At 39.0% G+C, this 26308-nt stretch overlaps 1 protein-coding gene across 3 annotated transcripts in view; it reads left to right on the forward strand.

Annotated features, from left to right (window-relative positions):
- Positions 1 to 24005, forward strand: part of CLIP2 (CAP-Gly domain containing linker protein 2) — a 141379-nt gene extending 117374 nt beyond the window's left edge. For 2 of the 3 annotated variants that reach the window (XM_040424830.1, XM_040424831.1), the window contains 8 exons: positions 2378 to 3322; positions 5480 to 5537; positions 6540 to 6623; positions 8810 to 8966; positions 11257 to 11416; positions 12132 to 12317; positions 15207 to 15269; positions 23082 to 24005. In XM_040424830.1, the coding sequence (XP_040280764.1) occupies positions 2378 to 3322; positions 5480 to 5537; positions 6540 to 6623; positions 8810 to 8966; positions 11257 to 11416; positions 12132 to 12317; positions 15207 to 15269; positions 23082 to 23093 (1665 nt within the window). In that variant the 3' untranslated portion in view covers positions 23094 to 24005. The remainder of the gene's footprint in view (positions 1 to 2377; positions 3323 to 5479; positions 5538 to 6539; positions 6624 to 8809; positions 8967 to 11256; positions 11417 to 12131; positions 12318 to 15206; positions 15270 to 23081) is intronic. The other variant, XM_040424832.1, reaches the window with a different exon arrangement.
- The last annotated feature ends 2303 nt before the right edge of the window (positions 24006 to 26308 follow it).

Raw genomic sequence — 26308 nt, forward strand, 5'->3', positions numbered from 1 at the left:
CACCTCTTTACTTTTTTGCGACTTATAAAAAAGTTGCAGTTGATAAATCTGGCTTAAATCAGCTGGAGAGGCTAATCACACCCACTTTCCGACCCACTTTTCAAAACTAGAGTCAGTGGAGTAAAAATGCAAAATGTAACTATTTTTATATTTTTTTGCAAATAAGGGCAAAAGGCCACAAAGCTCTATTTTGAGACTTTTTAAAGACAAAGTTCACAGCTGGATGAATTCTCTCCTATGTTCTTTACCAGAATTTTGACACATTTATAACCAACTAGTTTCACAAGTACCAATGTGTTCAAACCCTTTGTAAGTTATAATAATTCAATTTTAATGTAAGACCATGTGGTAAACTGGCATGTACTTTATAGTGACCTATTTTTCCTCATTTACATTCAGTTACTGGTACTTAAATTCATTCAAGTACTTTTTTATTGGAGAATTCAACAATAAATAGTTTTTGACTTAAGGTAAACATTACTTCATAATTGCTGCCATTCATTTGCATTACCGTAAGTGATCAATGAAAGATTCTGTATCATGTCATAAAAGTAGGATACCATTTTTTCATGCTTTTGTGTATATCGTTTCACTTGGCTTAATGGCACATTTACACTAACCAATTATCAGGCAGATTCTCGGAATGAAGGCGCATTTACACTACACCGTCTAGCAGCAGTTATCGGGGAGGAGGTGTTCCTTCCCAACAATTGCTTGCTCACCAGTGGAGGTGAAGGGCTTAATTTACTGCAGCAATAACCTCCACAGTATAAGGATGAGCGATGGCTACTGTTGTCCCTCATCCTCATACAAATTCATTGTTTCTGTTTACACAGCACAATTTGCTGGCCAGAAACGATGGTTTAGGATAGTCCTCAATTTGAGGTGTCCACACCAAAGATCATTTCACCCGATGAACAAGCGCTTTGCTCATTCATTAGGTGATCTGCGTCACCTTTACACAGGACGTTCGTTCCCGATAATCTGCCCGACAATGGAGCAGTGTAGAGGCATCATTAGTTTCTGCAATGTAAATATTTGAATTTATGTTTTATGTACACTTTACTTACACAGCATAACAGTTAACACAGCTACAAAATCTACTTCTAGTGATAGAGAGAAGAAGATGTATATTTGCAAAGGATTTTATTTTGAGGATTTGTATTCTAATCCTACAGATTGGTTGCATTTTTACCAAATTTCTTTTGGTTTTAATTTCGTTTTCATTGTGCAATATCTGGACATTGTGTCACACTTGTTCATGAACTTTAGTTTTCTGCCCAGCCATAACAATTGATCACATGGGATCTGTCAGAGTAGAGTTGAGTAGTCCTGATATGAAGATAAAAAATGTAAAAAAATCATGTATTCATGTGTGAACTGAAACCCTACTCCTGAGGATTTAATAACATGCTTGTTGGTATTATGAAGACCCAGGGACTTCCACCAGCTACCAATTTCTGTCAGGCATATTAGTGTTTTCGGTGGATTCCAAAATATGGAATCAGACACCAGTCTTAATGAAAGGTACATAAAATACACTACATTGAAGCAATGGATTACGACTTAAAGTAACTCTCCAATTCTGGGTAAAAATTTGACAAAAAATGCATAGTTAACCTACTTGATGCTCTTCTTTTTATTAATTTTGCTGTGAGTCCTTTCCCTCTGTGTGCTATAATAGTCTGAGACACTCCCCCATCATCAAAACTGAAATCATCGCTCTCCCATCATAAGAACAGAACACAGCGTACATACTGTGCATAGGGTAGTTTGAGAAGTTAGCCGCTATTTTGAGTGAATGTAGAAGGGATCTAGACTTGATAAATCTACAGAAAAATGAATGTAAAGGAGGGCACTAGATAAGTTAACTATACCACTGTCATGTCAAATTTTTACCCAGGACCTGGAGGGTTGTTTTAATTACTCTGGCATTAATTGCAACCACTCTGAATATTAGTATCAATGAAGCTGGACACTATAAGAAAACTGAAACTTTTCCCATTTTCTTTCAAAATATAGTTTACATCTAAGTCTCCATATTCACTTCAATTCACTTATTATTTCTTAACAAACACCTTCTAACACCCAAGCTTTACACCATGCTAAATTCTTTTTACACCAGGGCTTATTCTGTTTTAAATAGAATTGGTTTTATGTAATGGTCTACTAACTTTGATGAAGCAAGTATAACAATGAGTAAAACTGAAGCCAGTAAAAGTAATTGACTTATTTATAATAAACTTTAAACCTTGGTGTAAAATATAATCACTAAACTGTACTGTTTAAGATTGTATATAGTTTCAGCATTTAGACATTTTACTTGCAAAAATGTCCTACATAAAACAAAACATTTATTCCAATTTTGTTTATGCAGCAGACAACGGTAGCAGAGCAGACACGGATTCAGCAGCTGGAAGAGGAGCTTAACCTTCGACGCAATGAGATTGAAGACCTTCAGCACTGTTTAATGAACTCTAGTCAGTCAGACTTACCAGAACATAAAATTGAGCTTCAAACTGAGGCCTTGCGTTTACGAGACAAGCTTCTGTCTGCTAGCAAAGAGCATCAGAAGGAAAGCAGTCAGCAAAGAGATAAGTATGAGGAAAAGATGAAAAGATATCAACAAGAAATTGAAAAACTAAAGGCCGTAAATGAGAAGCATGTCCAGGAGATTGGAGAGTTGAAGAAAAAGCTTGAGCTGGCTACAAAAGAGAATATTGGAATGATGGACAGTTGGAAGTCTAAATTGGACAGTTTAGTTTCTGACCACCAGAGATCTCTACAAGACTTGAAAGGTTCCCTGGTTACCAGTCCTGACTCCCAACACAAAGAAATAGTAGAGCTTAAAGCTAGTGTAGAAAGTCAAAAAATGGAGCATCAACTAGAAATTGAAAACATGAAAGCTAAAAATGAGATTGAAACAGCAGTCCATATCAAAGAGAAGGAAACTCTGAAAACTAAACTTCAGGAGATTAGGGATGAACTTGAGGAAGGAAATAACAACTGGAAAACACAGCTAGAATCAAAAACCAATCAACACCTCAAAGAGCTTCAGGATATGAAAGACAAATATCGAGAGGCAGAGCAGCGATTGTGTAACTTACAGAAACTGCAAGCTGACTATAATGACCAGACACAAGCCATTGCCTTCTTAAAAGAACAGATTTCAGCTGCTGAAAAGAAAATGCAGGATTATGACATTCTCCAGAAAGCAGACACCAGAAATAACCAAGAGATCCAAAGACTTCAGGAGAGAATTTTGGTCTTGGAAAACATATTACAGTCAATGGAGGCACTTCACTCTTCACAAAATCCTAATGTAGGACACTATGATTTTTTTCCCTATTTTTAGTAAAACTAATCACATTAGTGCATGAAATTTACATTAAAAAGTGTATCAAGATACTTATCAACCATGATCAAGCCATATTTGTATTCTATATATGGTATTTTCAATCAAACATATACTGTAAGAATAACATTGGTTTAAGACATCAGTGATAGCTAGTCTCCAGCACTCCAGCTGTGGTGAAACTACAACTCCCAGCATGCTCTATTCATTTCTATGGAGTTCTGGGAACAACCAAGCAAGTGTACATCTTGGGAGTTGTAGTTTTACCACAGCTTTAGTTCCAGAGTGTAGCCATAACAGGTTTAGGTGACATTTTGTGACATTGATTTCAATGGGAAGTGACTGCACAACGTCCCTTATCTCTCAATAAAATCCAGCACCAAGGCCACCACCAAGGAATCTTGATAAACCAAAATAAAAAATTTAAAAATATAATTAATAAACTCATATGAGGCACAAAATGATCACAATTTTTTTTTTATGTTAAAAAAATATATAAAAAATAAAAAATATATAAAAGTTTAAATCACCCTCCTTTCCGTATAATGAAAAAATAAATACCTAAATAACAATATATATAATCATCATGGGTATCACCGCGACTGAAAACGCCCATACTACTAAAATAGGAAAAAAAAAATCCAATATGGCGTAACGGAAAAAAGGCTAAAAATGGCCGATTTGCCATTTTTTTATTGCTACTCTTACCCAAAAAAATTCACACACACTCCAAAATTGTATCAATAAAAAGTACAGATTGTTCCACAAAAAATGAGCCCCTAAACAGTTCAGTAGACATAAGTATAAAAAAGTTATGGGGGTCAGAATATGGTGATGTAAAAAAAAACAAAATGTTCTCAAAGTTTAAATAAATTTTTACACTATTTAGACATAAAAAAACTGTACATATAGGGGTATCGTTGTAATTGTACTGACCCAGAGAATGAAGGGCATGGGTCAGTTTTGCTGTAAACGAAATGCCGTGAGAACAAAACCCATAAACCGGTGGAGGGATTATGTTTTTTTCCAATTCCACCCCATTTGAAATTTCTTCATGCTTCCCACCACATTTTATGCCATAACTAGTCCCGCAAAAAATAAGCCCTCATACAGCTATGTGACTGGAAATATAAAACAGTTATGGCTCACGGAAAATAGGGAAGAAAAATGAAAACGCAAAAATGAAAAAACCTCCGGTAGCCAAGGGGTTAATCCATTACATCCCTTCATATAGCCAACTGTTTTCAATGAGCTCCCCTATTGGCTGTTGGTAGCCAATTTTTTTTTTATCATTAAAGGGGTTGCATCACTTCAGCAAATAGCATTTGTAGTGTAGAGAAAGTTAATACAAGGAACTTACTAATGTATTGTCCATATTGCGTCTTTTTCCGGTTTGATTCATTTTTCCATCACATTATACACTGCTTGTTTTTATGGTTACGACCATCCTGTAATCCAGCAGCAGTGGCTGTGCTTGCACTCTATGGGAAAAAAGGTCAGGCCTCTCTGGTGGCTGGAACTGTGGGAGTGTGCATAGTGCAGAACTTTGTTCTATAGTGTGCAAGCACGGCCACTGCTGCTGGATTGCAGGGTGGTCATAACCCCTGGATACTAGCAGTGTATTATGCCATGGAAATATTAATAAAGCCAGCAAAGGAGGCAATATGAACAATCACAATACATTAGTAGGTGCCTTGTATTAACTTTCTTTACATGATAAATTACATTTGTGGAAGTGAGACAACCCCTTTAACTCTATGACAAAGAGTAGTGCAAAAATGTGCAAAGAGATGTAGGGGATTTAAAGCAGAGTATATGCTGTATTCTAGAATTAATCAGTAGAGAATTTTGAAATTTAAAACAAAATTCAGTTGAAGTACTGCCTGATTAACATAAACTTCATCCTGAGCTAATACCCTTTTAACCTGTAGCTGAAAGGTGGCATCTAAACTGCAAATGCCATTTAACATGTCATGAAATGCCAGATTAAACCAGAGCTCCATTTTTGCAGTTAGAACATACATAGTTTGCGATATTGCGACATCAAATTAAATCCCAGAAGAAAACACAAAACCTAAAAGTTCAGTTGAACCTGATATAATTGTACTTTTTTGTGTTTTGCAGATGATTGAAACGAATGATGTTTCAGAAGAAAAAATTAAAATGAAAAAGACAGTGGAAGGTATATTTTTCACCTGAATTTTGGTTTTCATTTTGCCTCCTCTCCTATTTTTTTTACTAGACATTTCTCTTTGTCTCACATTGATTATTCATATTAATCATTATTTTAATTTTATTATTAGTATTATTTATTTTTATTCTTAACAGAACCATGACAGGTAGGACAGGTCAATTTTCAGATCACAACTAATCCTGATGAGCTTCATTGCGTTATAATGGATGTCAGGTCTCCGTCTGGTTTCCCATGTAAAGAATAACCATGGAGACTATACTATTATTGCCATCAAAAGCCAATGGAACCCAGTACTAGTATTAACAGTCTAAAAATGACAGGGCAGTCTGTCATGACACGTGAAGCTGAACGTGCAGAGATACAAGCGGGTCTTCAGGTGTCCTACCATACATTTATCTTAGCAGACTTTAAAATTAGCCTAAAGGGATTATCCCATGCTTGGCCACTACCATATTCAGTACTGGTTTATCCTCATTTATAGCTATCAGGAAGCTTGGTAATATAGAACATTTCACACTTGCTAGAATTTTAATTTTATTGTTTTAGATAAGAGGAAAGAGAACATTTTAGTATATTGCATTGGGATTGACTACAATATAGGAAGGCACATTGTAAATAATATTTTGCATGGAAAGTGCATACATAAACCACAAAGCGGTGAGCGGTGGACTTGTTACAGACATTAATAGCCAGTGACAGTTTAGGCTTGGCAGAGCGTGGAAGAGCTAGCAGCTGCTGTGTAATGTTGGGTAGCCTGTCTGAGATGTGAAATCAGTGGGTGCAGTATGCTATATTTATTTATGTGTAGTCCTTTATTTTCCAAAAACATTTATCTAGGTAGCAGTTGAGGGTTAAAATTTTAAGTGTTCACATAATTATTCATGGTAATTATTATTATATTAATATAAGTGTTTTTAATAATAGTAGTAATTTATGGCAGTGTTTGAACTAGACGTTGCCACAATTTTCATGTTCTCCCTCTGTATTTAGATCTGCAGCTCAAACTTAGTAAAAGAGAAAAAGAGGTATCATCCATGTCTGTTCATATTGAATCTTTGAGGGCTCAAACAAACGGTAAGTTTACGACTTTATTATGGATAATTTCTCTATATCATTTTAAATACAACTGAGCTAGGATGTAATACCTAATATTACAGCTAGGTAACTTTCATAGTCCGAACCATCGCAAAAGGAAAAAAAAAGGGGAATTACAGCATCTGTAAATTAATGGAATTTTGCTTAGAATACTATGTCAGATCAGAGGAGTAATTTCAAGCTCCCCTGATGCAAGATATGTAACAGGTCACCCACCTACTGTGACATTTATAAAACTGGTGTCTTCTTACATTGTAGAGGGGTCATTTGGGTATCTTAGCCTCCAGAGCCCTGTAATAATTGCTATCTCTGCGCCTAAACCCTACCGTCAGATTCTTGGTAACAGTAAGAGCCCTTTCATTTTAGAAATCAGTCACACTGTAACTATGAAAAAGATCATTTTGACTACTCTTGAAATGGTGATGATTGCCATTCTGTCTTAGCAAGTGCCCCTCCAGCAACTGCTAGCAACAGACTTTAAAGGAACAGTATAAAAACATCTGCTTACTTTATAATTTGTCATTTAGTGCCCCTAACAATCTACATATCTTAGCTCCCTTCTTGAATTACGCTTTAAATATTAGTATATATAAGCTGTTAAAATAGTTACGGTAGTTAAAGGTTTTTTTTGGGGGACAAATTCTATTTAAAAAAAATAAACTGTAATTAGGCCTCTTTCACACAAGCGAGTTTTCTGTCCAGATACGATGCATATTTTGAACAGATAGCATCCTGACTAACTCCTGACTCATTCATTTCAGTGTGTATATGCACATTACCATTATTTATCACTGATCATCTCTGCTTTTAGGAAAAATTGCAGCATGTTCTATATTATGCGTTTTTCACACTTCCTTGGCCCCATAGAAATGAAAGGGCCTTGTGTGAAAAATTGAAGGCATCTGGATGCAATGCATTTTTCTCTGATGGTTTCTAGAAGATGCTATGTGTTATTCTTCAGGTTTACTTCTCGTGTGTGAAAAACGCATCAAAAACTGATGGCATTCACGTGGAAAATACTGAAACGCTGAACGCAATTGCAGACAAAACTGATTGAACTTGAGTGCAAAACCATCAGTTTTTCCATAAACAGACCCTGACTCATTCCATATCACTCATGTTAAATAAGCCTTTTCTGCCTCTGATGTTTTGTCACTTCTCCAGTCCATGCTCCTTTTTACTGTCTGGTCTTGGGCTCAACACACCGGAAATGGCTTTGACTGCCTGCAGCCAATCACTGCCCGCAGTGGTGACCCGGGAGCAGTCCAATCTAGTCTTGTATGGCAAGCCCAAGACCAGGAAATAGAGAGGAATGAGGACCGTAGCAGCGGTGAAATAGCAGCGACAGGGGGTTAGTAAGGTGAATAATGATGGTTTGTTTTTATAAGCCACTCTGATCCTATTTTCAAATAAAATATTTCCCTCCGAAAATCCCTTTAAAATAGCAAGCTTCCAGTGCTTTCCCTGTACATTTACTTTTCCTTAATGTTGGGTTGGCTTGGACTGTCTGGAAAGGAAATATATCTACATATTGCTAAGAAGGAGACATGCTAAGATTATGGGTGTGGTATGTCATTTTAGGCCCCATACACACGACCGTGGTTCCACCATGGCCATGCTGCAGACCGTGGGCTTCCAGGTCGCAAAAGATAAACCATGTCCTATCTTTCGCTGCATCTTGCGGATCATGGACCCATTGAAGAACACAAAGCCGGTGCCCGTATTTTACGGACCCGAGGTTTGTGGTCCGCAACACAGTCAAGGCGGCATGACAGTCCTGTGCATGGGGCCTTAAAGAAATAAACCTGTCACCAAGAAACACTTAAGACCACCCCTGTGAACAACTATCAGTGATTGACAGCTATCTCTGTATACACACTTACATAGATAATGCTATCAATCTCTGGTAAGGTGACCTCCATGTACAACTGACACCAGAGATTTAAGCAGAGATTTAACTGTATAAATTTATACTGAATCTTTTCCCGCAAAACTATATATTGATCTGCTCAGTTCCTTCTGCTTTATAACATGCTGCCTGCAGTTTGCACTGTGTTTTGTGGTGACAGGTTGTCTTAAAACTAGTCCTAGTTAATTGCATTTATATTTCTGTAAATGCTGAATTCTAAAATATTATATTTGTAATCTTTTCATGTAACCAACAGCACTTGAGAGCAAATGCAAATCAGGTGACAAGAAGATGGATTCATTAGTAAAACATAATAAAAAGTTAGAAGTGGAACTAGAGGCTTTTTCCAGGAAGTCCCATGATGCATCAGGCCAACTGGTCATGATCAGCCAAGAACTACTCAAGAAAGAGAGGTAAGTGAAATTACCCCATACTTAAAGGGATTATCCAAGATTGGACAAAATCTAGCCAAAGGGATGAAATGCCATAGAATAAACAAAATACCCAATTTCTGCCCGGTAGATCTGCCTTTCCAGCATTGCCCATTGGGTCCTCCTCATGGGGGCCATCTTTCCCTGTCTGCATAGATGATTTTATGTCAACAAAGCCTGGTGGGGGAAACTGAAGCAGCAGTGATGGAACAAAAGGATTTACTGGGTCAGCTTTTTTTTTTCATAACATTTGCTCCCTTGGCTAGATTTTGTCCGATCTTGGACAACCTCTGAATTCTTTTTGCAATGTCACTTTCATTGGTTGCTTTATTCCTAGTATTTATAACACACCAGTGTAAATTTTTCATTGAAACAGTGTCTTGCGAAAGTATTTACACTCCACGATGTTTTGTTTCAGTACCACCTGGAATTAAAGTGCAGTTTGGGTTTTTTGTACCATTGGATTTACACAACATGCCTACCACTTTGAAGGTGCAAGATATTTATTTTACTGTGACAAAAACAATAATTAAGACATAAAAAAAGAGAACTTAAAAGGGGTGCTTCGGGACTTAGATATCGACAACCTATCCTGCAGATAGGACATCAATATTGGCAAGGCTTTGACCCCATGAGCTGCAGTACCCCGGCACTACCACAAGTGCAGCCACTACACAGCCTTCTTCTTCCTACTCTGTCCTCTTTTCACAGTTGATCAATAGGTGTGTTGAGTGTCTGGCCTCCACCGATTTGATATTGATTAGTGTGCTGCCAACAATATGGAAACTGTATGCAGACCGAACAATTATACTAATGATCATTCATTCCCCATACAGTTTGCATTTACCCATTTTGAATGCCTTTTAAATCAGCACCAAAGGACTTTTTATATCATTGATCGACACATTTCAGGCTGAGATCAGCCTGTGTGTCATCAATTGATTGTGTATCATACAGCTCTTTGTCCCATCTGATTCAGAAAAATAAAGTTTACACCTCATTAATTTACTCTTCCTACAGACAGATAGGGATAGATAGATAGATAGATAGATAGATAGATAGATAGATAGAAAGTTGAAGATGAAAAGATCTCTAAAAGGCATAAAGTTAAAAATGACACATTCCCTTATTGTATTTTAAGCAATAACATATTTTTTTCATCTTTTACATTTTCAAAATAACAAAAAAGGAAAATGGCCTGAAGCAAAAGTTTGTGCAACTTGCAAGGTTAGTACCTAGCAGCATCCCCCTTGGCAAGTATCACAGCTTTTTGTAGCCAGCCAAGAGTCTTTCAATTCTTGTTGGAGGGATTTTCATCCATTCTTTCTTGCTAAAGTATTCCAGTTCTGTGAGATTCCGGGGACATCTTGAATGCACTGCTCTTTTGAGGTCTATCCACAGATTTTCAATGATGTTCAGATCAGGGGACTGTGAAGGCCATGGTAAAACCTTCAGCTTAAAATACAAAGGCAATGTGTCATCTTTAACTTTATATAATGAAAACAAAACAGAAAGAAAAACAGCGGCAGCGCCTCTGTTTTCTTCAGGCTTTACATCCTTGAAATGCGTTGCCAAATAAAGAATACACTACACAATACTTACCAGTTCAAGAAATCCTTCCTGGGAAGTGCGCCGTACAAGTGCTCAGTTTCTTCTAACCTTTTCCATCTTTAACTTTATACCTTTTGGAGATCATTTCATCTTCAACTTGCTTAACTGTTCTCAGTAACAGTAATTTTGACCAAACTTTTGCATGCCACTGTAGAATTCTTAGTGATTGAGAAGTGAATAGTATATATCTATAGTTCAGTGTAAAGTCTGGAATTAATATTTTTTTTTTAAATAGGTCCAAAGTTCTTTGCTGATCAATGTAATATCTTTATAAGGATCATAGCTCCAAATCATCTTCTTCCTTTACACAGCCATAGAACAATAATAGAACTCCACTGGATGGGAGTGCATTGCTTTTGAATTTTAATGCCCGTAGAAGTGAATACTAGCTGTGTAAATTTGTATAAATCATGCACCCCAACTGGCAGCTGCAGACAGAATGATTTTTATCTTTTAACTAAGCAGTGGCAGAAACAGATGGCACAGTGGGCCCTGAATGTACCTGGACCTCCTGGTGGAAGGTTTGAGTACTGAACCAAAATCTTTAAAAGAAGAACTGAGTAGTACAGAAATGCTTTAGTTTTGCGCACATAACCTTTGTAAGCACCATACGGCAATATTTTGATTGTCCTGTATTTTCTGCTTGTCACTGACATACCAGGAGTCTAAATGAACTAAGAGCTTTACTACTCGAAGCCAATCGGCATTCTCCTGGACCAGAGAAAGACTTAATTCGAGAGGTCCATAAAGCAGACTGGAGATCAAAAGAGCAGAGATTGAAAGAAGAAATCAGTGCACTTAGAGATAAGTTACTGGTTTTGGTGAGTAGAAACAAAACGTGTTATCTGTCGCCGTTTTTTAACATATATTTTACTTTTTTCAGTTTAAAAAAAGTTAATTTTTTACCTAAATATCTACAAAACATCTTTAAAGACTAACTAAACTAAAATTTTATTTAAATATGTATTAATGGCCTTTTTCTAATATACTTTATTAATTTATTTTGCCATTGTACTAAGCAAATAGGCACCCAACGTCCTGGGTGCCGATCGCGCTTTAGATTCAGTATTTGTAAATTGCTGACTTTTCAGTGGTGTACGGATGCCACCGTACTGGAACTGAGCGGAGCAGGCACAGGCAGTAAAGTAGCCCACTTCACTCAGCTAATCCTAGCATAGCTCATCCTTACAGGGTACTGATGTCATATGTCAGGATTTAGCCATGCTAAGGGGGCACAGGCAGGAGCAGTGATGTGAGCTCTTGCCCATATAATGTTCGCTGCAGTCCCCATTGCTCCAATACAGTGAAATCTATACACCGCTAACAAGTCATATACTGAATCTAAAGTGTGATAGGTACCCAGGACTTTAGGTGCCTATTAGCTTAGTAAAACAGAAAAATCTGTTAATAAAGTATATAAAAAATGATTTTTAGGCCATTTTGAACATATTTAAATAAAGTATAATAAAAGTTTAGTTAATCTTTAAATTATATGCCATAGATGCCTATTTTATCAAGTTTATTTTTCTACATCAGGATAAAGAGAAATCAGGGGCAGATCACAGGAGATACTCCCTAATAGACCCAGCTTCGGAATCAGAGCTGCTAAGGTTACAGCAACGGTTAGTCAGCACTGAAGATGCTCTTCGAATAGCTCTTGACCAAGGTCAACAAACAGAGAAGCTAATGGAGGCCATGCAAAGCAGTGCGGAAAAGTTTCAGGTAAAACCTTTACACAGTTCCCAAGCAGTTTGGTAAAAAGTGGGCTTGTTACTGCTCAGGTGAACAGGTGTCTTTATATAATTTATCTAGAGAGTTGTATTATCTTTTGCTAAAATAGCAGTTGTTTTGTTGTTAATTTTCATACACTGGAAAATGTGGAGAAAATTCACATATTATTTTTTTTCTAATAGCACAAAGTGCAATTGAAATACTTGTTTAAATGATGTCTCCTTTCTGTAACCGTCATTTTAATATAGAGGGATATATAGTTTATAATTGGCAGGGGGATTTTTTATTTTCTTTTGTTTATTTTTATATTTTTTAACACTTTTTGCTCCCATTGGGCAAAACAACTTTTTTTATATAAAAAAAAAATTCCGGTAACTGTGGCTGACATATCAGCCCCAGTTACAGGGGGAATACAGCTTCCAAAGACATTTACAAAACTGTTTAGTCTCACTGCAGAGCATAGCTGATTCTGACTAAGGCAGCTTGTGCAGATACCCGAGCCCCAGTGATTACATGATCGCTAGGCTTTGCTGCTTCCTGATCTGTATATACTTTGCTTAGTGATGGTAAATGGTAAAAAAAAACATCCCTGCCTTCTCTAAGGGGAGCTCAACAGTCCCTGGCAGTAGGCTTCCCTTTCCTGTACCTGCCATCTATGCAAGGGCGTTCAGGAACGTCCATACAGTGATAGCTGCCAACTAATAGGCTGTTACAAGAGGTTTTTACTTTTGCCATAATTACTGAACTGCTATTTTACTTGGTCCCCCACCGCTGTGTGGTGTGCCCCCTTACATGTCAACATTCGATCAATTATATCAATCCAATGTAGAAAGAATGATATAGGCTATATAAAAATACATGAATCCACAACCATATGCAGCCACACACAATCCACCTTATATTTATTTTTTATATGCCTTGTTTTCCTGTTTTTCAAATATAAATGTAAACTGTCAGAAACAATGATTCTGGTAAAATAAAACAAGTGGGCATACAAAGACAAAAGCCCATATTTTAGTCAGTTTCTAATTTATTTATTTTTTGTCAACTTTGTTTTTATTAATCATAAAGACAGATTTACATCCATGGCATATACAATAGGCATTACAGTGTCCCAACAAGGGACGTATGGCAGACATGGATGAATTACATGAATCAGAAAATAATTCAAAACTAGTATTACATCATACTAGGGATTACAATTTCCTGATGTATAGCTGTAATCTCTAACCTTGTCAAAAATCTGCCATTAAATAAGATTGGTGGAAGTCAGAGAAGGTAAAAAAATAAACCATAAAGAATATAAGAAAATAAAGACTATAAAGAGTACAAAAAAAGGAGGAACAGAGAGAAAGGAAGAAACAAAAAGAAAGAAGATAGAAAGAAAGGAGGGGGACGGGGAAGGTAGTCAGTTTCTAAGTTTAAGGAGTATTTTGGTTCGAACACTTGATCCCCTATCCACTAGATAGGGAGTCACTGTTAGACTGGTAAGCGTCCAAGTGTTTGAACCACACAGATAGAGAGAACGTTCCCCATTTGAATGGAGCACTGTTCAAGCATGCGGACAACTATTCCATTCATCACTATGGGATTGCAGGGGAAAGCGAAGAACGGCGCTATCTCTGGCAGTCCTATAGACTTTAAATTGAGCAGTAATGTGTATGCTTAAGCAAGTCTCCTCCATTCTCGTGATCAATTGGGGTCCCAGCAGTCGGACCCCCAGTGACCTAACAGCTATTCTCAATCCAGTTGATAGGGGATAACTTGTTCTAACCAGAATACCCTTTTAAAACTAGACTACATTATCGAAGTATTGTGACACTTTTAAGGATGCAAATTCCCTTCTTTCATAAATCTGTTACATCAAACTTTTACAATGGCTAAAGTAACACAACTTTTTCCACCCCAGGGTCTGTGTTAAGTAGAGATGTGACAATTTTATGACTTTTTAAAAAGTCACATTTAATAAATGTGTCTAAATCCTGGCCAAGCGTTTTTTAGACACTATTTTTGAGTAAAAAAGTGCAAGAAACAGACATGAATACACGTGAGCCAAAGTCCTAATATACTTAATATGTATATAACATTACATCTTGTACATTAACAATTATAGTCAGTTGGGTCTGCTGGATGCCATTGGTGTCCGTAATGTAAGGCTTTTTTTTACACTTCCGTTCATAGTTCTGGCATGCTGTTCCTGCAGAGAACAACCTACCAGAGCTCTCTGGATCCGGTATTGCAGGATGTTACCAGAATACCCACCAGACTCATTGACTGTTTGTTCCCAATAATTGTCTGGTCTTCAGAGGTGGTGAGAGCCTCATTTACATGCACCAATCACCTCCACTGTATGAGGATGAACTATTGCACCTGTGATCACTTATCCACATACAGATTAATTGTTTCTGGCCTGGCAGCAGTATACACAGGACGATCTGCTGCCTAGGAACAATTTTGGTGTCCGTATTAACAATGTTTTTACATGTGTCAATTATTGAGAATGAGCGTTTGTACGAAAGTTAATTTCAGATAATCAGCCCAATAATTGTCCCATGTAAAGGACCTTTAATGAGGACTCTAAATCATATTGAACACAGTCTTATCCTCCAGATGCTGCAGATCAATAAGGCAAATCTGGAAGTATGACATTTTTGGAAATGTATCTTTTCACAAGACTAATGTGGTTGTTTCTACCATATTTGTGAGCTGCAAACTCTCTAGCAAGTATCGCTATAATGTTTTCTGAGCAGTAACATCTCTCTCATTGTATCTTAATTAATTCTTAATTGTTTACTTTGCCACCTCAAAAATGTATGGAGCAACTTTGTATCTACTGATAGCTGAATTATTGTATTTGATTTTTTTTGCCATTTATGATAGGTGACTGGAAACTCAGGTTCTGCCAATGGTATCCATCAGCAAGAGAAAGCACATAAACAAGAGGTATTACAAAGATGACAATATTCTGTATGTAAAATGAAAAATATGTACATTTTACTTTTAAACTTTTAGTTCTTTTTATTAAAAATAAGTTAAAAATTATACTTAGACCAAATTGCCAAACACATATTCCTCACATAAAGAGCTATCTCATAAGGCCTTCTGACCCCACCGCCCTTATATAAAGGAGTGGAAATGGAGAGACACAAAGAAAAAGAAGAAAATTTCACTCATACTTAGTGGTCTTGGTTTTATTAATTTACACAACTTTACTTCCACTCCTATATATATCACTCATGCATATCTTGTTTTTTGACCCATTCAGTTAATGTAAAAGATAAATCATTTTCCCCGTTTATATGTCAATTTTTTAAACAATATTAAATGGTTCATAGTGTTGCACTATGCTGCACAAGTTGGCGGATTCACTATGGCATGTCATAAATTTGTCAAAATGATAGGTATCCATTAAAGGAGTTGTTCACCCCTGGGAACATTTGCTACAGACGCCCCCCAGTGTGGCAGAACCACAGTGGTAATCATACTTACCTGACCCCTGCCTCTAGGTTCCAGCCCTATCACTGCCTAAAACTCTGCAGGTCCCGGGTCTCCCCACATCAATGTCCGACTTGAGGGGTTCATGTGACTGCTGCATCCAGTGACATACCACAACGGTGACGTGTCACCCAGCAACACAAAAACCGCCTCAGCAGCATATAGAAACACAGGGAGGTATAAATCAGAAAAATCCAGAACACCTTCCCAAAAATATAAAATATACCTTTTAATAGTCTCTTAAAAACATAAGCTCAGATCAAGCTCAGACCTAATGGGTCAAGACACAACATGTATACAAAATAAATACTAGTTATCTCAGATCAGCATATAGTTTAGGCAGTCTTCCAGGGTTACTCACGGTTTGTTGAAATAGCCCAGTATTCTTGGTTTGAAGGTAGCAGGGTGCTTATGTTGCGAGGGATGTGGTGAGGAAGAATGTGATGATAATATCACTGATACATCTTATAGGGCAACGCAGCATGGGAGTAAACGATAAGAACAATTGATAGAACCTATTTCTCTCTATGCGTCCCTTCCTAAATCTCAACCCAGGGACACCCCTTGATGATAGGGGTTCCCTGTCCTCGTACCTAATCTATATGCCCCTGTTGAACCCTACCTTATTAAGGAAAGGGAGTTAAAAGTAACAGAATGCTGAGTACATACAAGTATCACACTAAAGGACAACCAAAGTAAACATGAATATAACGACCGGTTCGTCAGGGGATAAATTATACTTAGCTTTCAGTCTCACAATGGAGACTATCACTCAGTGCCCCTCAATCAGGACCCTCTGGGAGACTTGAGCCAGGATGCAGGCTTTTGGGATGTCAGGTGTCTCAGCTCTGGTTTTAAACTGGCGCCTTAAATGCTCTCCTCCCACTCCCCCACCCACACATCAGACTATCTCTTTCATTCCCCTCCAATATTATGAAAATACATGGTTTCTATAACAAACATAGACCTTCTCTGTGCTTATTCGTTCCTAATTACGTACGATACATATCCATGTAGACAGATATACTGAAAGAGAAGAAAGGACACCGCTCTGGAATGCATATGCGTTCCACAGAGCGGACATTAGGTCATCAAGGAGCGCCTCTGAGCCGGATGCCGCGTCACCCCATCTCATGTGACGCCGCTCTGGAACGCAGATGCGTTCCACAGAGCGGAAGTTACATCAACGCCGAGCGCCTCGGAGACCAGAAGCTACGTCACATCCGTGCGTTCCAAAGACCTGAACTATCATGTACGCCGCATCTTTGGAATATTCCTGCGTTCCATCAATCAGACCATATTGTTAGGAATAAATTAAAGCGCACAACCAATAAACAAAGCTCAATTAGGGTACCAGGTAGACCTAGAGTACAGACCAAAAGTTTGGACACACCTTGTCATTCAAAGAGTTTTCTTTATTTTCATGACTATGAAAATTGTAGATTCACACTGAAGGCTTTAAAACTATGAATTAACCCATGTGGAATTATATACATAACAAACAAGTGTGAAACAACTGAAATTCTAGGTTCTTCAAAGTAGCCACCTTTTGCTTTGATTACTGCTTTGCACACTCTTGGCATTCTCTTGATGAGCTTCAAGAGGTAGTCCCCTGAAATGGTTTTCACTTCACAGGTGTGCCCTGTCAGGTTTAATAAGTGGGATTTCTTGCCTTAAAAATGGGGTTGGGACCATCAGTGGCGTTGAGGAGAAGTCAGGTGGATACACAGCTGATAGTCCTACTGAATAGACTGTTAGAATTTGTATTATGGCAAGAAAAAAGCAGCTAAGTAAAGAAAAACGAGTGGCCATCATTACTTTAAGAAATTAAGGTCAGTCAGTCAGCCGAAAAATTGGGAAAACTTTGAAAGTAAGGGCTATTTGACCATGAAGGAGAGTGATGGGGTTCTGCGCCAGATGACCTGGCCTCCACAGTCACCGGACCTGAACCCAATCGAGATGGTTTGGGGTGAGCTGGACCGCAGAGTGAAGGCAAAAGGGCCAACAAGTGCTAAGCATCTCTGGGAACTCCTTCAAGACTGTTGGAAGACCATTTCAGGGGACTACCTCTTGAAGCTCATCAAGAGAATGCCAAGAGTGTGCAAAGCAGTAATCAAAGCAAAAGGTGGCTACTTTGAAGAACCTAGAATATGACATATTTTCAGTTGTTTCACACTTGTTTGTTATGTATATAATTCCACATGTGTTAATTCATAGTTTTGATGCCTTCATAGTCATGAAAATAAAGAAAACTCTTTGAATGAGAAGGTGTGTCCAAACTTTTGGTCTGTACTGTATACATATTCAAAGGTTACCCATTTTGTCTCCTGATGATCACAGATGAAAAATTCCCAAATATACTATAGGAGAAGATAAGCCTTGAGGGGAGAGAGGGGAGGATAGGGGGAGATGGAGGGATTTTGGGGGGAAGAAGAGGCCATAATAACACTCAAGTAGTGCATCCAGGTCTAGAAACACCTAAACTCACAATATTGCCCACATTATAAACCATGGTGAGACCATGATATCATCATCGTTTTGATATAACATCTTGGATCTCTTGCGATCCGATATATAGAAGTATGGCACTCATTTCGAATGTACAGACCCTATTTAACAACTGGAAAACAAAAGGAGGGGGATTGGAGAGAACTCCAGAGGGGGAAAGGGAGTTCGTTATTAATAGAGGGAGGGTCATGCATATGGGAGGATAGAATATCTTCACTCACTACAGAAAGCACCCAAACGATAATTGTTTGTTTAGGCCATCAGGACTAGATGTCTTTAATCTATAAATCCATTGACATTCTTTTTGTAGTATCCTCCTATCCCAATCACCCTTCCGTGGTGAGGACGGGATAACCTCAATAATCTGAAAGCTTAGGGAATTTGCATTTCCTCCATGGAATTCGTGAATATGGTTGGCCACCGGTTTATCACGTCTGTGTTTAATATCTCCTAAATGTTCCCCAACCCTCCTCCTCAGTTCCCTCTTCGTCTTCCCACATAGTTGAGGGGGCATTGGCAGGTAATCAAATATACCACACCACACGTTCTGCAGTTGGCAAAGTCCCTGATCTCATAGACTCGTCCGGTCGAGACATTTCTAAATGTTTTAGATGCAGTGATGAACGGACAAGCCACACACCCACTGCATCTAAACATTCCCAACGGTCTCCTATCTAGCCACGTCCCTTCAGTCTTTGGTATTGTATATAGACTATGTACCAGACGGTTCCTAATGGATTTCCCCCTTCTAAAAGTAATAGCTGGTCTCGGTGGGAGTACATCAATCAAATCCCTGTCAGTTCATAAAATGCCCCAGTATCTCCTGAGAATTTCGAATACTTTCTCATGAGCATTATCGCATGTCCCGATCACTCTTATTACCCTCTCTTGCGGTTCTTTTTGTTTTTTCGGGGGCCCCAAGAATTGGTTTCTATCCGTGGCCATGGAATGCTTGAAGGCTTTTCTAAGTGTCTCATCTGGGTATCCTCTCCTCAGAAATCTGTCCCTTAAGTCCCTTGATTGTGTAAAAAAAAGTAGATGTGCTTGTACAGTTCCTTCTAATTCGGATATACTGGCCATTTAGGATACCCTTCTTCACCGGGTTCGGGTGAAAACTCCCCCAATGTAACAAACTGTTAGTAGCCGTAGGCTTCCTGAAGGTCTCAGTACATAGCACACCCTTCCTTTTTGAGATTTTTACATCTAAAAACGAGATTTCCCTGTTGCTGATCTCACATGTAAATCGTAGTCCAATGGGGTTTTGATTAAAGATGTGACAAATGACCTGAAGGAGACCTCAAATGACCTGAACATCGATATATCTTCCCCAGAAGATAATGTGGGTGGTCCAGGGCTCCTCCAGGTCACTAAAGACCAGACTGTCCTCGCACCAGCCCAGGAGCAGATTCGCGTAGGTCGGTGCACAGGGGCTACCCATCGCGGTGCCCCTGAGCTGGTGGTAGAACACATTTTTAAACAAAAGGAAATTATGGGTTAGAACAAACCTATCACATGTACAGCGCTATGGAATGAATGGCGCTTTAATAATAAATAATAATAATAATAACCTGAGGAGGGATAAAATAAATGCATTATGAGCCCTGCATTGGATACCCCTGGTCTCTAAGAAAGAGAGTACCGCCTTCATTCCCCATTCATGGGGTATACTGCTGTAGAGGGCCTCAACATCTATGGAGGCCAAAAAGGTGCTCTCCTCCACAGCAGTATCCTGAATTTTTAAGGATCAACAATAGATCAGTTATATCCCTGATGTAAGAGGGCAACGATGATACAAAGGACTTTGTCAATGTAGATACTAGTGTTTTGGGATAGTGAATGTATCCCTGACACTATTGGTCTTCCTTTTAGAGAGTCTCTTCCCTTATGGATTTTTGGGAGTGCATAGAATGTTGGGATTTGTGGGTTTTTCAGAGTCATAAATTTCAGTTCCTCAGAGGGGATCAATTTATCCTCAAAGGCCTCAATTAGGATCCGGTTCAGTTCATCCATAAATAAATCTGAGGGGTCGCTCTGAAAACGGCCATAGCATTTGGTATCATCAAGGAGGGAGCCACACATCCCACTGTAAAGGGAATGATCCATTATTACTATATTTCCTCCTTTATCAGAGGGTTTTACAACAATATTGTTATCCCTTCGCAATTCATTAAGGGCTTCCCTCTCTCCCCTTGTCAGATTCAATTCCTGATCTCTCTGTGGACGTATTTTCTCTATTTCTTGAGTTACTAACCTTGAGAAAATATCAATTGCAGAATTTTCCTGTGGGGGGCCTCCTTGTACTTTTGGGATGTAGGTCCATGAAAGGGCCCAATCCATCTTGTTGGGTTGGACCTTCACTTATTGATAGAAGGAGTCTCGTATCTTCGAGACAGTCCATTGGACTGAGTGCACTCTTCCCTATCATTATTTTTATAAAACTTATGCCACTTCAATTTTCATGTGAAGAGGCTTAAATCTTTTATCCATGAGTATGTGTCAAAATTCACAGTGGGTACAGAGAACCTGTAATTCATAAGGTGTCAATGTTCTATTTGTGAGATTGATGATACATTTTTCCTCTATTTGCGTTTTTTCTCCTTCTGTGTAGGGTCTCTGTCCCTCAAATGATAGGGTGGGCCTACTTGGTCCTCCCCTCTTTTCTCTAAAAAACCAAGAGATGCCCCCCCAGCAGCAACAGTATCCGATGAGGAGGAGGCATATCCCCTGCCATTTCTTTGCCATCCCCTTCCTCCTCTAGGCCAAAAACCACCTCTATTCCGTCCTCTATTAGGTACCTTAGCCCTTGTAAGCCTCTCGGTATCAGAGGAATCAATATCTGTGCTAGAGTCCTCGATACCTCTAACTTCAGATTTTTCTTTTAGAAAGTCAAACGCTTTTTTCTCCCTGAAGGTAGTAAGATCAGTAATAAACTGTCTATGTTTTCTTTTTTTCAACTGTGTTTGAAAGTATTCGACCGATTTGTAGAGTGGTCTCCCTCCTATTAAAGTCAGGATCACTTTTTAATGTTAGTGCTAGTTCAATTTGTTTATTTAGTTTACTGCACGTGTTGCTGAGGATTTCTTTCTCCTCTTCTAAAAGTATTCTCATAAATCTGATAGAACTCTCAATTGATTCTTTTTCCCATTTCTCCAATAATTGTGGGGAGCTAGATCTTAAAGCAGGGACTATTCGGATCCTCAGACCCTTTGGTATGATCCTATTCTTAATATAATTCTCTAGGGTACGTGTCTCCCACCAAGATTTCAGGTTTTCTTTATAATCATCATACAAGTCCTTAAATGTGTCACATGGGTGACACATAAATGCTGTGGCCAGTCATTGGTTGCAGCGGTCACATGACCAACATCAAAATGAATGTTCACGCAGGAAGACCCAGGACCTGCAGTGCTGGCAGGGCAGCAATGGAGCTGGAACCCAGCGGCGGTGATCAGGTAATTATGATTACCACCACGGGAGCCCAGAACTGTACACAGTACTTCATGTGTGGTCTGACTAGCGATTTGAATAGTGGTTGGACTATGTTCTCATCTCGGGCATCTATGCCGCTTTTGATGTAACCCATTATCTCATTGGCCTTGGCAGCAGCTGCCTGACACTAGTTTTTACAGCTTAGTTTGCTGTTCACTAAAATTCCTAGGTCCTTTTCCATGTCAGTGTTACCCAGTGTTTTACCATTTAGTATGTACTTGCATTATTCCTTCCCATGTGCATAACCTTACATTTGTCAGTGTTAAACCTCTGCCACTTCTCTGCCCAAGCCTCCAATCTACCCAGATCCCTCTGTAGTAGTATACTGTCCTCTTCCGTGTTAATTACTTTACACAGTTTAGTGTCATCTGCAAAAATGTATATTTTACTGTGCAAGCCTTCTACAAAATCATTAATAAATATTTAGCAGAAGCTGATTAACACATAACACCCTAGCAACTGCACACAGAGCCAAAGGAGGGTTTAACACTTGCAATACTGCAGATGATGTGAGGTACAATGAAGAATACCCCCAAAAGACACACCAGATACTATTCCGGTCAAGATATATGTCTGCTACTTTCGCCTGTAACTACAATTTTTATGGTCTTACTTGAAAGTACTTATTGTATGGCTACTTATAACTACTTGATAAAACAATAAAAATTGTTAATAAAAAAAATTAAAAAATAAAGACACACCAGATACCAGCACCCAGAGCGCTGGAACTTCAGAAAACACAGGGTGAGTGGAGCGGCAGTAGCGGGGCAGTGGCGGGCACGGGCCGCTGACGTAACACATGGACCATGTCTTGCAATTTATCCCCGATTCAAGTAAGCGGGACTACCCTGCAATACCACACATAGCCCATGGACAGATGTGGTGCTGGTTATGGGTAAAAAAAGAAAATATATATTTTCCAATCCAGGACAGAGATTTTCTGATTTGGAGAACCCCATTTTATAATGAAAGTCCTCAAAAACAAGCAGATGGCATGGTAGTCTTGATACTGGAATTCACCATGATCATATGCTATTGCTGTGGGGACTGGAAAATAAATACTCATTTGATGAGCAAAGTCTGATAAGTTTGGTGGATTTTGCCAGTTCTCGATTGCTTTGCTTCGTAATAAAGGGAATGTTCACATTGCCTCAGAATGCTACAATAAGGTATATGGGTTTATAGGGGGTTATACCAGACAACACATTTAATAGAATGTTTACCGATATATCTAAATATCTTTGTATTTGTTCTTTATTTTAGGAAAACCATTGATGTCCACAAGAAAGAATACTGACTATATACTTCTCGTAGTGGGACTGACATATCAGAAAGTCTTGTGCAGTATTCCTGTGTGAACAGTGTTGATTTGTATTGATAGATCCTCCCAGGACAATCATTTGATGGTCACTGCTGTGTTCGAAAAAAGCTGTAGGCTGGAAGACCAGGAACTGTTATATCCTTACCCAGAATCTTGGCAATGACCTCTATAGGCTGGCTGATAGAGCTCACTGGAAACTTCCAGTTCTTGGTGAATTGATGTCCCCACCTCAAAGACCCTCTGCTTGCTGGGACTCAAGATTATATGAACTGCTTTGGAATTTTCATGGCATTTGTAAAGTTTGAGTTTGCCAATGACCATAACTATCCATTGGTTTGTCTATGGCCAATAAAGTATTGAGAAGTAGAAAGGATAAATTTCATAAAAACAAAAAGGTTATACTCCCCTATCTACTCTAGATTGTCCTCCAGCACCCTAGCAATGCATTACAACATGGGCTACAATTCATCATGCATACAGTTTATTAGAGCTAGCCAATGTTTAATTAAAAAAGAGGTATATATATTTCTTTCTTATTGTACATATCCTATTTTATTGTTATATTTCTGTCTAACCATAATCTGCAAAATGCTCCCCTGTGTATGTGATTATCAAGCCTATTGATAAATAACTAGACAGATGCGAATAGTTAACTTGGTTCTAGTCTGATGGATATGGATTTATGCCTAATGATATGGAATACAGTTTTAAGGTACTTTTGTGTTAAATTATGTCTTTTAAGTCTTATTGATTTTATGTTGCATATAGAACTTTTGACCAAGAATATTTTATGTTAGATAAACGCCAGAGTTCAATACATGAAAATGTAAGATATGCCTTTTTAAATAAATGTAATTCCTTATTTATCTTAACACAGCAAATGACTGCATTATCTTACTTTTACCTGCATGGAGCCATGCTTGAAAACAAAATCCTGTGTTAGGGCTCTTTCACACCTGCGTTCTTTTCTTCCGGCATAGAGTTCCGTCGTCGGGGCTCTATGCCGGAAGAATCCTGATCAGTTTTATCCTAATGCATTCTGAATGGAGTGAAATCCGTTCAGGATGCATCAGGATGTCTTCAGTTCCGGAACGGAACGTTTTTTGGCCGGAGAAAATACCGCAGCATGCTGCGCTTTTTGCTCCGGCCAAAAATCCTGAAGACTTGCCGCAAGGCCGGATCCGGAATTAATGCCCATTGAAAGTCATTGATCCGGATCCGGCCTTAAGCTAAACGTTGTTTCGGCGCATTGCCGGATCCGACGTTTAGCTTTTTCTGAATGGTTACCATGGCTGCCGGGACGCTAAAGTCCAGGCAGCCATGGTAAAGTGTAGCGGGGAGCGGGGGAGCAGCATACTTACCGTCTGTGCGGCTCCCGGGGCGCTCCAGAGTGACATCAGGGCGCCCCACGCGCATGGATCACGTGATCGCATGGCACGTCATCCATGCGCATGGGGCGCTCTGACATCATTCTGGAGCGCCCCGGGAGCCGCGCGGACTGTAAGTATACCGCTCCCCCGCTCCCCGCTCCTACTATGGCAACCAGGACTTTAATAGCGTCCTGGCTGCCATAGTAACACAGACTCACTGTTACAAAAATTAAAATGTAATCTCAGTGAAAATTAGGTAAAAAGTACACTGTTGTGTTATCCATACACATCAATTGGCCATAGAAGGCCATAATAGTAGAAATTACCCCATATAAACTAATTATGAGATACATATGCCTTATATAGGAAATGGCAATAGCCTTACCTCAGTACTGACAATCTTATCTTAGATAATGTTGAGGCAGCATGTGACCCTACAGAAACAAATCGTACCATGGTACCATGAGAATGGGTGCAACCTGGGGCATATCTAAAGGAGTTAACAGGGCATGTGCCACCATTGCTGGTTCTACGGAAGGTGCCAACAAACCACTCTGCCATGGCCAGGGTATTTATACACAGGACTAGTCTTGTGCCTACATGAATTAATGCCTAGATATGACTCTGGATGTAACAATGCAGAGAATTACGTAATCTTCAGTTTGCAGTCTAGGACTTAATAATATTGTCTTGATGCTACAAGCAAATCTGAAACATCTAAGTGAGTTAACACATTATGTGGGATTTTTATAGCGCACAAACCCTTAATGTGACAGTAACTACTGAAAATTACACTATAATAGTATCAGTTTCATTATTTATCTGTCATTTGTAATCAAACTCTATCCTAACTGGATCTTTCAATATGTGACAGCAGTACTAATAGGATACAAATAAAGTACACACAGCATACATTTAAAGAGATCATTTCACACTTCTCAGAAATTGGTTGCTTGACCAGAATGTATCTAGAAAACAAATTGATTTATATGCTGGCAATTGGGGTTGTGAATGAGTCGGATAGATTTCCCGGCAATCATCATCTGTGGAACGGTGGCGGTGGCGTAGTGTAAGTACAAGCACTCGCTCCATTCACTTGTACACGTGTACGAGACTAAATGCAGTGTAATAAAGAGGAAGTGGCGCTTGCAAGGAGAGCTGCCTCCTCTTGAAACAGCTGATCGGTGGGGTGCTGGGTGTCTGCCCCATTGTATTTTAGATGCATATTCTTTTTCAGACATCTGATCATTATAAAGATGTACTGTATGTATGAGCCCAGGTCAAAGAACATGGCACTGTTATGTAGGTAAGAATTAAAGGGGTTGTCCGGGTTCAAAGCTAAACCCGGACATATCCCCATTTTCTCCCAGGCAGCCCCTCTGATATAAGCATCGGAGCATGAAATGCTCTCCAGCGCAGGGCAAGGGCTTTTTTGTTTATATTTTTACACTGGTAGGTGGAGGCTTCCACCTAGCGGTGTTGCCGGTGACGCCACCGGCACTGATGGGCGGACTTTAGCGATGCTGTAGCTGTTTTACAGGCTAGGGCAGCGCTAAAGCCCTCCCATTAGTGCTGGTGACGTCACCGGGCTCACTGCTAGACGGAAGCCTCCGCCTACCTTTCCACATGGAAAGCCCGGTACGTCACCGGATCTCAAAAAAACAACAACTTTGCCCTGCGCAATTCAGCGCAGGGCAAAGCATCAGAGCATGAAATGCTCCTATGCTTATATCAAGGGGGCTGCCTGGTTAAAAACGGTGATATGTACGGGTTCATCTGTGACAACCTTTAACAGTCAG

The sequence above is a fragment of the Bufo bufo genome, chromosome 3 (genome assembly GCF_905171765.1).
Source record: "Bufo bufo chromosome 3, aBufBuf1.1, whole genome shotgun sequence".
Classification (NCBI taxonomy): domain Eukaryota; kingdom Metazoa; phylum Chordata; class Amphibia; order Anura; family Bufonidae; genus Bufo; species Bufo bufo.